This window comes from Pygocentrus nattereri, chromosome 17, assembly GCF_015220715.1.
Source record: "Pygocentrus nattereri isolate fPygNat1 chromosome 17, fPygNat1.pri, whole genome shotgun sequence".
Taxonomy (NCBI): domain Eukaryota; kingdom Metazoa; phylum Chordata; class Actinopteri; order Characiformes; family Serrasalmidae; genus Pygocentrus; species Pygocentrus nattereri.
In genome coordinates, this window is record NC_051227.1 from 27,089,053 (window position 1) to 27,105,111 (window position 16,059).

General features: G+C 38.1%; 1 protein-coding gene across 4 annotated transcripts; it reads left to right on the forward strand.

The window, feature by feature from the left end:
* The first annotated feature begins 7,939 nt into the window (after window positions 1-7,939).
* On the forward strand, window positions 7,940-15,795 carry nek3 (NIMA related kinase 3). 4 transcript variants are annotated; one of them, XM_017696715.2, is made up of 14 exons: window positions 7,940-8,069; window positions 8,263-8,498; window positions 9,726-9,819; window positions 10,170-10,267; window positions 10,366-10,449; window positions 10,917-10,984; window positions 11,529-11,615; window positions 11,802-11,856; window positions 11,946-12,146; window positions 13,093-13,201; window positions 13,350-13,517; window positions 14,419-14,553; window positions 15,381-15,498; window positions 15,586-15,795. In XM_017696715.2, the coding sequence occupies exons 2-14, from the start codon at window positions 8,382-8,384 to the stop codon at window positions 15,650-15,652; spliced, it is 1,401 nt and encodes a 466-aa protein (XP_017552204.1). In that variant the 5' UTR covers window positions 7,940-8,069; window positions 8,263-8,381; the 3' UTR covers window positions 15,653-15,795. The 4 variants fall into 4 exon arrangements, with proteins under 4 accessions (XP_017552204.1, XP_017552207.1, XP_037402358.1 ...); XM_017696718.2 differs by lacking the exon at window positions 7,940-8,069 and having other exon boundaries at window positions 8,076-8,498; window positions 9,688-9,819; XM_037546461.1 differs by lacking the exon at window positions 7,940-8,069 and having other exon boundaries at window positions 8,076-8,498.
* The last annotated feature ends 264 nt before the right edge of the window (window positions 15,796-16,059 follow it).

Sequence of the window (16,059 nt, forward strand, 5' to 3'; positions counted from 1 at the left end):
TATTTGCTGACTTTTATCTATACACATACAGTGTCTTTCAGACCATTTTGTACTGTTTCCAGTGCCACCTACTGTAATACAGTTCTTCAGGATAGCTCTCAGTGCTCTGTGTGTTCTAGATTGGTCTGACTGGCTCATGGTGAGGTAGCAACACCATCTAAATAAAAAATAGAACGAAATGAGTAACCAGGAAAGGGTCAGAAGTGTCTTCAGGTAATAGGTGGCTGACCAAGGTCAAGTCCGTTAACAGTTGCAAGCCATAAAGATCAAATATGGAATTGGCTCAGATGGAGTCTCATCTCAAATTTGCAAGGTAATAAGATTGCTACCTATTTGAAAGTGATGGCCCATAGGGGCCAGTAAGAATTATTCAGAATGATGAACAAAGCCTTTGAAGATTCTAAAATGAAGTGATTTAATATGTATAATATCTATAATACATTGTATTTCAGAAGTGACCAACGCACTTCTAGGCAGACAATTTCATAAAAATCCTATAAATAGATAATTACAGTATATCTTTTAAGCTTTAGTAATGCTTATTGTTGCTAAAATATTTGAAAAATTGAATGACACATCTAAAAGTACTTTTAGTTGTCTAGTTTAGAGTATTTGAAACTTCATTGTATAAATTATTGCCTATAAAATATTAGAAATGCCTAATATGAAACTTGATTCCAAATTTTGACTGGTATTGTAAGTACCCACTGAGCAAAGAGTTGGCATGAGAAAAATGAATTCATATCACTTGAACATTAACAGCCCATAGATAAAAGCTATTTTATCCTTTTTCTGGCATTCATCTTTTTTTAACTGAAGTGTTCCCTTAAAAGTGAAGGGCACTACAGTTTATGCAGTATATAAATTACACGCTCCAGTAATGCAACAACTTCTGGTCCATATAGAACCACACTTGATGCCCTTATTAGCATCTAAATGTAACCAGTTCAAGTACAGTAGCCCGTCTCAGGAAGTCACTCTTGCAGTGCAAATGCAAGTTAAATGAGACTTAGCGGGAGGGAAAAAAAATCAACTTTCCACACAAAAATGCAAATCTTTAAATCCAGCCAGTGCTGCAAGAGAGGAGAGCACATAAATAGCACATGGAATGCAGAATTGTAGCCTTAATCCTTCAGGGGAGTTTTTAGCTTTACAAATGCACCCTGGGACTAAAGCTAGTATGACAGCCCTGCATCCATCTCATACAGATCCCTGGCAGGCTGTACGGTATATGCGCCTGAAGTTTCTTTCAAAGGAATTCTTGATGATACTGGACTTGAACATCCAGTTCCAACTGTTACATCATGTTTTGATTAAAGGCTAACAGACATGTAAACATAGTCACACAGATCTTTTACAAACACACAAACGCTAGTTTAAGACCACTATATGACTATATGTCTATAATATGTCCAAGAAAGGAAGGCTTTCCTCTAATAAAACCCAAGACTGAGATTCCAAACTTTTGAATGGGAGTGTAGGTACTCACTAAGCAAACCGTACACACGAGAACAAATGACAGCCCAATAAATAAAAAGCTTTTTCTGCCATTCAACCAAGACTCGGCCAAAAAGGAACCTTTGGCTCTCACTCAGATATGATATTTAAACAAAAGAGGTTGAACTGCTGCTATAAAACATACCAGTATTGAGATTACATTACTACATACTGTGAAGGCCAAATGCCCTGCAGTGTATTAAAGGGGAATTCCACCAATATTTCACAATTTCTGCATGACTGAATTTTTTGAGATATAAACAGTCAGTTAGTGTGAAATGGCTCATTGTAGAGAAAGTTAACTACTGACATTTCTTTAAAGTTGTGGTGAGAGAAACCAGGGGTCACAATGTCTACAGTGCATGGCCATTTTATTTACTTTCCAAAATGACAAATGGATCTACACATGTATTATAAACTTTTAGTTGTAATGCTGATAATGGTAAAGTAGTGATACATCTGAGAAATCTTCTCTAAGAACTTTTTTTTTCTTTTTTTAAAAGGCCATGCATGCACATAACCAAGTAGCTTAAATCCAAAGAACAAAACCATATCGCAAAATTATGATACAATCTCAGCTTCAGGTAGTGTATTTTTAACCGTCTCATGTAAAAACTCTCTGTAAGAGGGGGGTTTAGAGGCATTTAACACGTGAGACGTCTGGTTCCTTTCACACTGTAAACAATTCTGGAATGGAGTATGTATACCGCTCTGAATGACTTCGTTTTCATCTTAAATATTAATCATGCAGAAATATTGGAACATCCCCTTAGAAACATTAAACAATAATGAAGCTTGATTAAAAACTGGCCTGCGCTGTACTGACCAAAATCTTTTACTTTTGCTGGATTACATGAATACCTTCATTCATCAAAATTTCTACTGAAACACAAGAATCATGATTGGTCAAGATGCTTCCAGCACACAGTAACAGAAAGAATGTCAATATTGAAGAAGCTTCTTTGCATAATGCAGCCTTCAACAACATCAACATTGCCAAAGCTATTATCACAGTAACGATTAACGAGAAAGATTTTCTGCAGTCCTACCAGCAATGTAAGCTGGATGTACTGACTTTTGGAAGTGTTCCTTAAGCAATCCAGTGGGCAAACATTCTCTGTAAACCAGTGTATGTCACTGGAATTCCATGTAATAATCATAGTCAGCATTGTTATATTTAGAATTCTAGGGTTGCTACCCGTTATGGTGAGTTGCAGCTTCATCTGCAGGCTGATACCACCATAATGATGCTCCTCCTCACTCATGCTTGAAGAACCTCTGAGTTTATTTCTCCTTCAGTCATGTTAGCTCTGTTCCGTTTTATTTTGTGCCTGTGATTGTTACTGAGCACCAGACAGACATCTGAATAGTAGTGTGGCGTGACATATTGGGGTCTGTGAAGAGGGTTACTGGCTCTTCCCCATTATCTCAGCCTGACTTCTCATAGCCTGCTGTGCTCCTGTGAGATCTCCCGTGAGTGATAATGACATGCAAGAGATTTTATATGGATAGTGATGTTGACAGTGTTATGAACACTTCAAACACTCACCCAGTGATCAAATAATCCGTCACATTCTGTCAGTTATTTTAATAAACGATTTATGCTTATTTGAAACTTTATGACTATTCATCAGAATTTTAAATAGAATATGATTAATCAGGCGGATGGTTTGATGTATTCAACCTAGTATTACCTTCCAAGTGTTTTCAGTCCAGTCTTTCATCTATCCACCCCCCATATCTCCAAAAGCCAAGGAAAAAAGCTTCACTTCTTTGGCACATATCCTACATTTTTCATATGTTCTTATATATATATATATATATATATATATATATATATATATATATCCATATATATATATATATATATATATATATCCATCCATCCATCCATCCATCCATTTTCTAAGCCGCTTCTCCGTTAGGGTCGCGGGGGGTGCTGGAGCCTATCCCAGCAGTCTTCGGGCGGAAGGCAGGATACACCCTGGACAGGTCGCCAGTCCATCGCAGGGCAGACAGACAGACACAGACAGCCACACACACATTCACACCCAGGGGTAATTTAGCATGTCCAATCAGCCTGACTGCATGTCTTTGGACTGTGGGAGGAAACCGGAGAACCTGGAGGAAACCCACGCAGACACGGGGAGAACATGCAAACTCCACACAGAGAGGACCCAGATCACCCGGCCGGGGAATCGAACCCAGGCCCTCCTCGCTATGAGGCAACAGTGCTACCCACCACGCCACCGTGCCGCCCTATATATATATATATATATATATATATATATAAGAACATATGAAAAATGTTTTTTTTTTTTTTTAGGTCCATGTAATAGATTTATGTGGGCTTATGTTCCAAAAACATAATTCATTTTTAAATGACCATTTCATACCTCTTTTTTGTGCCTTCAAATTAAACAGGCTATTTGATTTTGTGCCTTCCATTAGAGACACAGCACTTTCTCATGCGTAGAAAAATCCTGTACATCAGGAATTCTATTTGAGTTTATATGTACAGCAGCTTTTTTCAGCAGACATCGTCACAAAGCAGGATCCACAGAGATCCAGGTCATAACCAATATGACTTAACCTCTCAGTAGAGGAGCAGTCCCGTACTGCCATTATCTGTCCTGATACTATGGGTGCTGATACAGACAGAATGAATGCAATTTTCCTTTAGCTATTTTCACAGTATAATAATGATATAGGAATCCGTTTGACAGCCCCCTCGCCAACAATCACTCTTTGAAATATGCAAAACCCTCTGCAGTGATGGTCATTTACACAATTCCTCTTTACGCCCCAGTAAAGACCCCTGATGCACTTATATTCAAGGACAAGCTGTCCTCTGAGCTGTAAATTTGCACTCATTTTCATCCACCTGTGCAGCTTCATGAATTGTAAATCGTTCTTCCAACGCACATTTTACTCTTGACTAGATAAAGTCGTATACAAAGGTTTGGGCAACACTGATTAAATTACATCTATTGATTTTCAGAGTGAAAATAAGTTACACGTCCTCTGTGGAGAGCACACTTCTTTAATACACAATTACTGTGTATATGCAGAATTTAACTTGGACTGCGATGGACTGGCGACCTGTCCAGGGTGTATCCTGCCTTCCGCCCGATGACCGCTGGGATAGGCTCCAGCACCCCTCACGACCCTGAGGGAGAAGCAGCTTAGAAAATGGATGGATGGATGGATGGATGGATGTGTATATGCAGAATTTAACATACTGGGAAAAAATAAAACATAAAACATGGTCTGTGGAAAAGTTATAGCACATTTTATATTTTGGTTTTATTTTTCCCAACATGCTAAACTTAAAAGAAAAGGAAATTGTAATTGTATTTGTAAATTATAATAAGCAGAAAACAATGCCATCTTTAAGTCTGTTCCCTGGACGTGTTAACTTATTTCTCATTTAGGAAATCTGTGGAATCTGGTGTTCAAACTTTTTTGCACACAATAGCATTTTAAATGATGCCATTTAATAGTAATAATATTTTGTTCTGAGGAATTTTCTGTTAAATATATTTTTGGCTTTTTCCTTGATGCTGAAAAATGAATTACTTGTTCCTAATGGCTGTTTTGACAGGAAATTAATTAAACGATGAATGGTGTCTGCACAGTACTGCATATATAAAACACACCTGCCCCATTCATTCTATTCCATTTTATTTCATTGTGCGTCATTTGATGTGATTCTCATTAAATAAAACGAAAGCCAGAAACACATTGTATGCAAACAGAAAGGACACAAAAGGCACTCATCAACCATCCAGGCGGTCAGACCAGTATTTCCATGAATAATATAGCATTTCTTCTAGCTCACAACGTCAGGTAGTGATTATGCACCTCAATGTGATTGTTACCATCAACAGACATGGTCTGGATGGATACGTGAGGCTAATAAATGAGGTAAATCCCTGAGCAAACACAGCTGCGGCTACACAATCCCCTCTGTCAGCTAGCAGCATGAGGGGAAGCAATCTATTCGCTCCAGAAGCATTTTTGGTTGTGTCACAGCACAATCATCTACTCTCACACAGCATTACATTCATGTAGATAAGGCAGTGACATACCATGACCTAAAAAGCCATGTGTTACGTAGGCTATGGGATTCATCTGTAAGAAGATGCAAGTAATGGAGTTTTCCAAAAGCAGTGAGGTAGCCTGACCTATTCATTTTGCTCTAGTGGATGGAGCTAGGCTGCGAAAGCTGGATAAGAAGTAGTCATAGCATTTCACTCATAATTTCAGAACAGATTTCATACTCATATTCTTTTTATGTGGCATGGAAATTTCTTAGAGTGCAGAGTAAATTTACTTCTGCTTGAATTAACTGAAGAGCCCACACTTCACTTCAGTACATACTTTGCATAATCATCTAACAACCTAGAAATAATCCAATAATCTAATAATTTATTCAAATTAAACATTACCTGATATCATCTCTTAAGATGAATATACAAAAATAATCTTTTTTTTTTTTTTACCATCCCTTACATGCCTATTAATCCAAATCTCAATCCAGTCAAGATTTTCATATTCTTCTGTTGTTATGGATCTCGTATCATTTATACACCTATTAACTCTGTAACAATAAAACTTACATTATATGTCCAAAAAATTGTAGACACCGGATGTCCATGGTGTTAGTACATAGATTGTTCCCCCTTTACCCCAGTAACAGCTTCTACTTTTCTGGAAAGGCTTTCACCAGATGGAACATTGCTGATGGAACAAGTATTTGATTGCATTCAACCACAAGAGATTTAGTGAGGTGAAGTACTGATGTTGGATGACTAGTTCTCAAACATCTCTCCAACTCATCCAAGTACCTTGAAAATCCTAACTAATTCAGGTAATAAGGAAAAATAGACCAATTGATATTTTCTTATGCTTGTCCTGCCATCTAGTGGTCAGGGGATGACTTATTTGGGGAAAAACCATATCTTCTACATGTAGTGTATGCTCTTTTTTTCAGGCTGTCTAAAGTCAGAGACACACTGGATTAGGTTGTTTAGCAGTGGGACATGCAGCAGGAATATTTGGTTAATATCAGGTTTAATGGCACCGTGCCAGCAGGTCAGGATGTAATCAGATAAACCTACAGTTTACTTTCCAAAGCTACACTGCACAACCTGGTTAACGCAAGGATACTCAATTCTGCATGAAGGAGTATTAAGTATTGTATGTAAAAGGTTATGGACATCCTGCTTGTTTTGTTTGTTTTTTTTTAGTTAAATGCATGTTAATTAAGCAATATAGGCTAGTTAAAACTAATCAATACCCCCACAAGATCAAAGATGTACAGAAGTATGAAACAGTAAACTCACTCATGTTTACCAGGCTGAAGATTCTTCACCAGGGGTGCCATTATAACTCAAGTAGCCACAAGCCAAAGAACTTTTGCTAGCCTCTCATTGTACAAAATCCAGATTTTTACTGCGTATATTTTCCTGCTATAGAAATATTTCCCTGACCATTTAGCTGAATGACAATAAAGAAGCTAAACCTCATTTATAGGCATACTAAGCCTACAAAATAAACTTCACTTGATTTCTGCTTCTTTATGATTGACTTTGTTTGTTCTATGAAGCAGGAACAGACTATCATAACATTCTTGGAGCAGATTAAACAGACTACGTTTGTCATCTTGATAAAGGTCCATTGGTCCTAATTTTAACTTAAAGAGCCATTCTAGGGTAAAAATTGAGCTCAATGTTACATAGTAATCTGTATAGCAGAGTTATAGCCCATCCATCCATCCATTTTCCAAGTCGCTTCTCCCGCAGGGTCGCGGTTGGGGGTGTAGGGGGGGGTTGTTGGGGGCCTATCCCAGCAGTCATTGGGCGGAGGGCAGGATATACCCTGGACAGGTCACCAGTCCATTGCAGGGCAGACAGACAGACAGACACAGACAGTCACTCACACACTTACATACTCACACCCAGGGGCAATTCAGCATGTCCAATTGGCCTGACTGCATGTCAAATTACAAATTACAAATCATTTCTGTACTTTGAGTGGTCCATTCCGTTCAGTGTAATGATGCCTTGACTTACAGTTATGGCAAGAAGATATTCAACTTCCTAGCTTCTAAAATTTCAAAGCATTTCAAACCTGCCCCCCAAAATTAACCCCATACTAACTGTAGTACTTTATTAGCTCAAGATAGGCTGCATTACCTGTAAGGAGGATTTTCTTGTGTTTAAAATGGAAAACCACTGCAACATCTGCTGCTGGTCTCATTTCTACTGGAGTCTCGTTTCTCCTGCGCATGCGCATGATCTCTCTCTCTCTCTCTCTCTCTCTCTCTCTCTCTCTCTCTCTCTCTCTCTCTCTCTCTCTCTCTGATCACTCTGATCGGCGTTCATGATTACGTTTAAGCCAAAGTGTGAATGTGTAGTTTATGATTACTGCTTTCCTTAAACGTCACATTAATCTCACTGTGATGATCAGATGATATATAATAAATAAGGCGGCTCGCTCTGTCCGCAGCTCTGACAGCGGCTGCATCATCATCACGTCACACAATAACACGGAAGTAACGTTCCCAGGTGGTGGACTTTGTCTCTCGGAATGATTTCAGTAACGTTAGAGTTATAACGAGTGGATTTGTCGCCAACAAACGTGTTATTTTGGTTAATTTCGCTGGCTGTTCGCTAATTAATGCATTTCTCTTTTTACTGTCTTTGGGCCGGTCGGACAGGAACCCGAGTAACCTGATTTTCTGCCTTTCATCACTTTTAGCGGTACCATCATAAAACCAGGTCGTCTGGCTTTGACCCGTTTCCCTCTGAAGAGGCTGGTCCCATACTGTGTGTGTAACTCCTGCCCCCTGCGTGTGTTCGAGCGGGTACACTGACCAAATGGACCTGTACTCCGTGGTCAAAGTGATCGGGACAGGGTCGTTTGGCCGAGCTCTGTTGGTTCAAAGCAAAGACAGCAAAGAGAAATGGGTTATGAAAGAAATACGACTACCAAAGGTAATATCCACTAGCACTCTCGTTTTATAACGCTTGGCGTTTTTAACACTGAAAACAGATGCGGGTGTTCAATTATACATTTACTCAGGGATTTATCTTATTCTAAGACGTTGTCGCTTACCGCCGCCGACCAGCAGGGGGCCCCGTAGGTCATGTTTTCTTTTTTCAAACCGTTGTACATGTTTTTAGTTTTTTTCTGATTAAAATCAAGTTATTCGTTTATAAAAGCAGTGTGATGGGGATAACTGAAGAGTGTCGCCAAGGGCTCTCAGATGTTCGGAAACACCTGCATTTAGTCAATAATAAAACGTTTGATAAGCCCTATTATTCAGTACTTAAAGGGGATTTCCACCCATTTTCCAAAATTCCTGCATCTTGAAATAGTTCAGATGTAAACAAAGTCACTCAGACTGGTTTGATGTAAAATACTCTGCTCTATGGAAACATAATCTGAACTGTTTACAGTGGTGTTGATAGAAACCAGGAGTCTGCATGTTTACTTGCCTACCTGCCATATTACCCCACCTATCTGACTCACCTCATTGATCCCTTTCTCCACCACTATACACCCTTTAACTGCTGCAGCACTCAGCACTTTAACTTTAGACCCATACTTTGCACGTTGTAAGGTTTACAGGTATGACTGTGTGTGTGTGTGTGTGTGTGAGTGTGTGATGGTAGGAATGCATGTTTTATTTTAACATTTATTTTATCTTGTTATTTAATATTTATTTCATCTTATTCTCTACATGTGAATGTCTGTCTGATACTGTGCACTGTGAGCTCCTGTAACCAAAACCAAATTCTTTGTATGCGAAGACAAGACTCTGGTCTAAAACATATTTTTAAAGCTGATTCATACCAAAGGGGTATATGCAGGGTGTTTGTTTCAACTTTATCACTATTTTAGCATCATCAATATTACGTCTAAAACTCAGAAGACATATTCAGGTTCACTGTTGGTTTGGGATAGTAAATAAAATGGCCAAAGACATCTGAGTTGGTATTCCTCTGAAATCAACCATTTCACATAAACACAAAGGGCATCTCAGTGATTGACTTATGTAGAAGTCGTTTTTACACCTGTTGCCTTTTTACTTCTGCTTAGGCTGTTTTTCGGGAAAGATACTAATAAAGATTAAATTCTACTTGTGTTTTAACTTCACCTAAGTTATTTGGCTGGGTTTAGGTGACTTCCCTCTTCTGATTGACTGTCGATCCAAACAGGCCGAAAGTGGAATGAGAACTACGCGGAGAGAGGCTGTGCTGTTGGCAAAAATGAAGCACCCAAACATTGTTGCTTTCAGGGAGTCGTTTGAAGGTCTGTATCCTGTCTGTGTACTCTCAAAAGAAAGGGCTGTTTCTTTTTTACATTCATCTCTATGAACACACATAACATATTACGATCCCTGGAATTAAAATGCCATAGTGCTGTGTTTGAGCACCAACAGATAGGACATGTTAATATTAAATGCTGAACATTTGCCAGTTTGTATTCCACCTTACATGATGGTTGACCTCTCTACCCTCCGTTTGATTATATTCATATCTAGATTAAAGTGTAGAGTGTCTGCAAGCCATCCAGTTTCTCAGATTAACTCTCTTTTACTACCTGACGATTCTGGCCCCATATTCTCCCTTGTGACAAACGCGTTCTCTGTATCTGTTCAGATGATGGCCATTTGTACATTGTAATGGAGTTCTGCAGTAGAGGTGATCTTCTCCAAAGGATACACCAGCAAAAGGGCTGTCTGTTCTCTCAGGATGTGGTAAAATCATATGAATTCTTACCAAAAAAAAAAAAACAACCTCATAAGATTAATCTGACGTGCTAGATTTGCTGTGTATTCATGATCTGTCTCCTCAGATACTCACGTGGTTTTCACAGATGTGTCTGGGTGCGAAACACATCCATGATAAGCGAGTGCTTCACAGAGACTTAAAATCAAAGGTAAAAAATAATTGTGGTCAGTGGACATTCATTTGGTGTGTATATTTATTGTTTGTGGAAGAACATTCTCCAGCTGACTAAATTACAAAGTGATAAAAGTTTCGCATCTTGAAATTGGCTGTAGATGCCCTGAAAGTCCCTTGTGCAAATTTCCTTATACTTTAAACCTTTAGGGCTGGTAGAGAGTCTCAGTCTAAATATTCTAATGCAGATGCTCTGAATTGCATAGCAAGAACTTCACCATCTAGTTTGTGATCTTATATGCCTAGATGTTGGGATCTGGCCATTCAAGCCATTTTACTGATGTATTCTACTTTACACTACTGAAAGTGTAGTAAGGAGATTTCTAATAAAACCTGTTATAAAACTAACCATTGCTGAAAGCCTGCAGACTAAATAATTATTGTTTGTCCTCCAAGATGGCACTTCAACTTTAAATCCATGTCTTTTCCCTTTTATTTCTTTAGAATGTATTCCTCACAGAGAACGGTACCATCAAACTGGGAGATTTTGGCTCAGCATGCACTCTTAACAGGTAATCTGTTGAAACACATCATATTCAAAGGAAAAATATTGATTTAAATATCAAATTCCTCTGTATTACAATTACTGTGATTATTATGCATCCACTGTGCACTGTAATGAGTTCTGTCCCCATCATCAGCTTTAGATGCACCATTAGATGCACCATTAATCCTCTATGCTATCATTTATATTGTGAAAATTTAAGCACTTCATGCAGTTGTGTATTGCTACTCTAGCCTGGAAGCATCTGAACTGGTTTGAATCCTCTCCAGCCAGTAATCTTATACAGCCAGATGTTGTGTTGTGAGCTGTTTGAGATCTTGCATACAGGCACTACTCAGAAAGGTGATGTTATGATGGTGTAAATTTACTATGCATTTGGAGATCAAAGAGTGTCATTTATAAGTTGTAGAAATAACTTATTTGTGTATTAAATGTTTATCAGTATGAAATAACATTGTATTATCATACTGATGGACAGGTAAAGCTGTATCACTTTGGTGGAATTTCCCTAAATCAGTGTTGTCTGATATGCACTTTGTTCTTTATTGCAGTGCAAGAGCTTATGCACAGACTTATGTTGGAACTCCGTACTATGTGTCTCCAGAGATCTGGGACAACCAACCATACAATAACAAGAGGTACAGAGCCTTAGTTTAGTCTCACAGAACAAATGTATTGTATTGGCATCTATTATATGTTTTTGATGAATCTGTGCATAAAAAAAATTGACTGTTGACTAAGAGAGTATTTAAAACTGTTCCCACCTAATAGCTAGAAAACGTATAAAAGAAAACATGCTTATGTCTTTTTTTTTTTTTTTACAGTGATGTCTGGTCTCTGGGCTGTGTCCTGTATGAACTCTGCACCTTGCGCCACCCAGTATATACAATTCTTGGCTTTTTATGTTGCATGCAATATATAAGGTCCAGTCTCGTGGTCACTTATTCGGTCTGTTCTTTCTGCTTTAGTTCCAGGCCCGCAGCTGGAAGACTCTAATTTTGAAAGTGTGTCGTGGAGCATATGCTCCTTTACCCGCTCACTTTCCTTATGAGCTTCACTACCTGATCAAACACATGTTCAAGACCAACCCTAAAGACAGGCCTTCCATACACACCATCCTCAACTCCCACCGTGCATCCAGATTGCTGCACAAACACCTGCCTGAAGAGGTACAGTGCTGCCAGACCATCCTTTAAAACAGATATCATTATTTTCTTCTCTCCAGGGATACAATGGACATGCTTTCAACTGATCCCTGCCCAAACACACCTACTGCTGTCAAGCCCTTCATGGCCACTATGAAATTGTATTGATATCATATGTGGTTTAAGAGAGGAGAAGAATGACATGAAGCAAAAACAATACTTCACACACAAACTGTAAAAACAACCTTTATGTATTCATCCCTTTTTGTTCTCTGTCATAATCTACCTTCTGATGTGATAGAAAATTGCATCCATCATCTTATCCATGCCATTGTGGGAAGAAGGGTGGTTTCCAGGCATATTTCACCTGATATCAGTACAATGTCATCTTAAGAATGCTGACATAGTTATGCATAGTGTTTTAAATGTGTTTAGTGGTGTAAATAAGTTCAATGTTTATTCTTATTATGTCAGTACAATGTCATTTATTTTATAAAACATCTTATGTCAGATTGCGAGAACCGACATAAGCACTTAATAAATGTTCAAGTAGTGCGTCATAAACACATTATTCAGTGCTTATGAATGTGTTATGAAGCGCTTATGTAGGTAGCCTTCAAATAAAGTGTTACCAAACTTTTATATAGTACTGTATATCTATGCAGTGTTTGAGATGTGAAGTTACTGCAAACCAAATCATTCTCTTTTATGGAAAGCATTTTGAATGAAAGCGTTGAAAAGGTATCCCTAAATTTTGATTGCCATCCTAGACCACAGAGAGCACTTTTTTTATTTTCATATGAGGGACTAATTTAAAGTATTACTTCTTACTAATGCTAACATTACCATGATTCACAGTGAATAGCAGATGAGTCATGCAGTCTTTCAGTAGCTTTCAGTGTCTGTTTTTCATGTTAGCAATTTTTTGTTCAGTAACACAGTTCTTTAAAACAATGTTGTTGCCACACAGAGCAAAGAACTGATGGAGGAACCAATAAACCACTGGAAGAAAGAGGAAGGAGAGAAAGTAGCCATGTTTCTGGGTCAGAAGAGCTTATTAACCATATCTACCACCAAAGGTATATGTAGTACCAACAGGATCTGTAGGACTGTTTTAACTTGTATAATTCAGTTATAATTGCACCATTGAATTTGTTTTTATTTGTGAGGTAATAGACTGACCTGGAGAACGAGGTTCAGACTGAGTTTTTTTTTTTTCCCCACCAGACACTCTTTCTTGTGGGTCATCTTTGCCAGAAAGTCAGAGTGGTAATGTTGGTCGTCGAAAAAAGTGGGCAGAAGGTCCTCCTAACACAGTGCTGAAGGTCCTTGGCAATGCTGACATAATTTCCTCTGTTGGCATGGCAGCGACAGAGGGATCTGACTCCAGATCAGGTACAGCATGCGTAAAAATAATTAAAACAGTGATCAAAACATAAAGAAAGTCTTTTGTAAATTGGCATCATTTTTTCACAGTGCTATAGCTTTAACTTCACCTTCTTCCCACTATTTCCTCTCCTTCACCAGTTTTAATACTATCTTCTATTTCCTTTTCTGCTTTTTTCCCCTCTTCAGCCTCTTTAACTGAGCTTCTTTAGGGGGCACTTAACTTCCCCTTTCTTCACTTCTTTCTCAGCAGGTTCCTTTCTTTTCTTTCTTTACTTTTCCTGTGACTAATCATTGAGCAACATTCTCATTTTCCCTACTTATTTTATGCAACTCTCCAAGCCAACGTTGTAGTTCTGAATGAGAGAAATACATAAGCAAAACCAGGGACAACCTGTGTCCCTGTGCAAATGTTAAGCAGATGATATTTAATTTAATCAAATGTATAAATATATGCCTAATTTTAAGGTACCATACTATTTCTGCTTTCCATCTCAACTTGTTTGTTAAAACCCACCTGCATGCCACTTAATGGTGACTCTTGCACTAGTAACCAATGGTTACACTTGCCAAGTCAGTGTAACTGAAACCGAATGTAAATTTAAGCCCTCAAAAGCAAGTAAAAAAAATATATGCTGAACTGAAATTACATGCGTATATTTACAAATGACCTGTTATTCTCATGAATGTTTCACATTGTGAGGGTAGATTGTATCCGACTCAGAAAGGTGTGACCCTGCTGTGGCATTATTTGTATAAGAATGTAGAATTCTTAAGACCTGAGCAGATATCTGATTGAAATCATCTGTAACAATAGGGAAAAGATGTATGTATGTATGTAAATGAACAAAATTAATATTAACTTTGTGTTTTCTGTATGTACTTCTTTTGTACCAATGACATATTACAGAGGAGGAATGTATTGAGACACAGAGAAAGAAAGAGAGAAGGAAATGGGACAGAGATCCACCCGAAAGGCTGTTGAGCCTCCTGGAGAAAGCTCACCTCAGCAAAGCCTTTGAAACCTACACTATCCACAGATGCAGTAAGTGTATTGTGTGAGAGGAGGAGGTCTTTTGAGTGCAGATAATAATAGTAACTTAAGGATCATGGTGTCTTTGATGTTGTCCTTATACGTTCATTTTCCATTCTGTTTTAAGAAAAAAAATTATAATCATTATTAAATTTGTGTTCAGACATGCAATTAGGATTTACTTATTATTATTATTATTATTATTATTATTATTATTATTAGTAGTAGTAGTAGTAGTAGTAGTAGTAGTATTAAGAATATTTATAATTAAAAACTTATGTCAGAATGGGAAGCTGTGCCAGTAGATCAGCAGTTTCTGAAATACTCAGACCAGCCTGTCTGGCACCAACAACCACGCCACATTCAAAGTCACTTAAATCACCTTTCTTCTCCATTCTGATGCTGTTTGCACTTCAGCAAGTTGTCTTGACCACCCCTACATGCCTAAATGCATTGAGTTGCAGCCATGTGATTGGCTGATTAGCTATTTGTGTTAACAAGCAATTGAACAGAATAGAACAGGTGTACCTAATAAAGTGGCCAGTGAGTGTAATTCAACTTTTTATTTGCTTCAAAGGCTACTGGGGCCTTAAAAGGGAAGTTGATTACCATATCTATCTATCAGAGCCATCATTGATTACCATATCTATCCATCTTTCTGTATGTAAATGAGCCTGTCAGTCAATAAGCAGAGCACCATGAATGAGGCCCCAGGTCACTGATATTTTGTTTAAAGTAGCTGTGAATAAAAGTGAAAATGTTGTGTTTGTGAAGTTAGCTATGAATAAAAAGGCTGGTATTATCAGCATGGCTGTACTCCTGTGTGTGATGTGGTGTAGGTGATGATCCTCCGCTTGGACCTTTGGCTGAAGAGAGGAATGATGTTGCTACAGATGGCCCAGAGGACATCCACACTGACCACAGCAGACTGGAGCCACGTTCAGATGATGAAGACACGTGAGTGACCTAAAATGTCTTTACCTCTCTTTTAAACCTTTGCTTCTCTGTTTCTCTCTCTTATCTTTTCTTCTCTCTTCTTTACAGAGATTTTGAGGATGATTGCCCTCTTGACTGGACAGAGGAGTTGGAAAAAATGGTGGAAGAGCACTAGAAATGTATGGAACTGCAGTGATATTCCATGTTTTTATTTAAGTAGTACAGAGGTTTTCTATGTTCATAACTACCTTAATGTAATTTATAATTGGTTGGTAAATGTTTTCAAATACAGTAAACTAAATGTTTCTATGATTCTCATCTCCTGTGATTTGTGTATGACTTAGCCTTTAGCTTTTTCCTTTGGTAAATATTGACTATCCCCTCACAGTATTTAAAGCTCTGCTGTCAGTTAATCAAACTGTGGTCTTATAATCTCTTGTGCAATTGTATAGAAAGCGGAGTAGATCACAAGAGTCCTGTGAAACAGTGGGAGCCGCTCACAAGCTCAAAGTCAACTTTGAAATCAAGAAAACAAAATTAGCCAATTTTATTTCCAATAATACATAAACATGTCCAGCATTA

Excerpts from the sequence above, each read along its gene's own strand:
- nek3 (XM_017696715.2), top strand. The coding sequence starts at position 8,382 with ATGGACCTGTACTCCGTGGTCAAAGTGATCGGGACAGGGTCGTTTGGC. Across the intron at positions 10,450-10,916 it reads ACAGAGACTTAAAATCAAAG|AATGTATTCCTCACAGAGAA; the intron begins GTAAAAAATAAT and ends TTATTTCTTTAG. Across the intron at positions 11,616-11,801 it reads CAACCATACAATAACAAGAG|TGATGTCTGGTCTCTGGGCT; the intron begins GTACAGAGCCTT and ends TTTTTTTTACAG.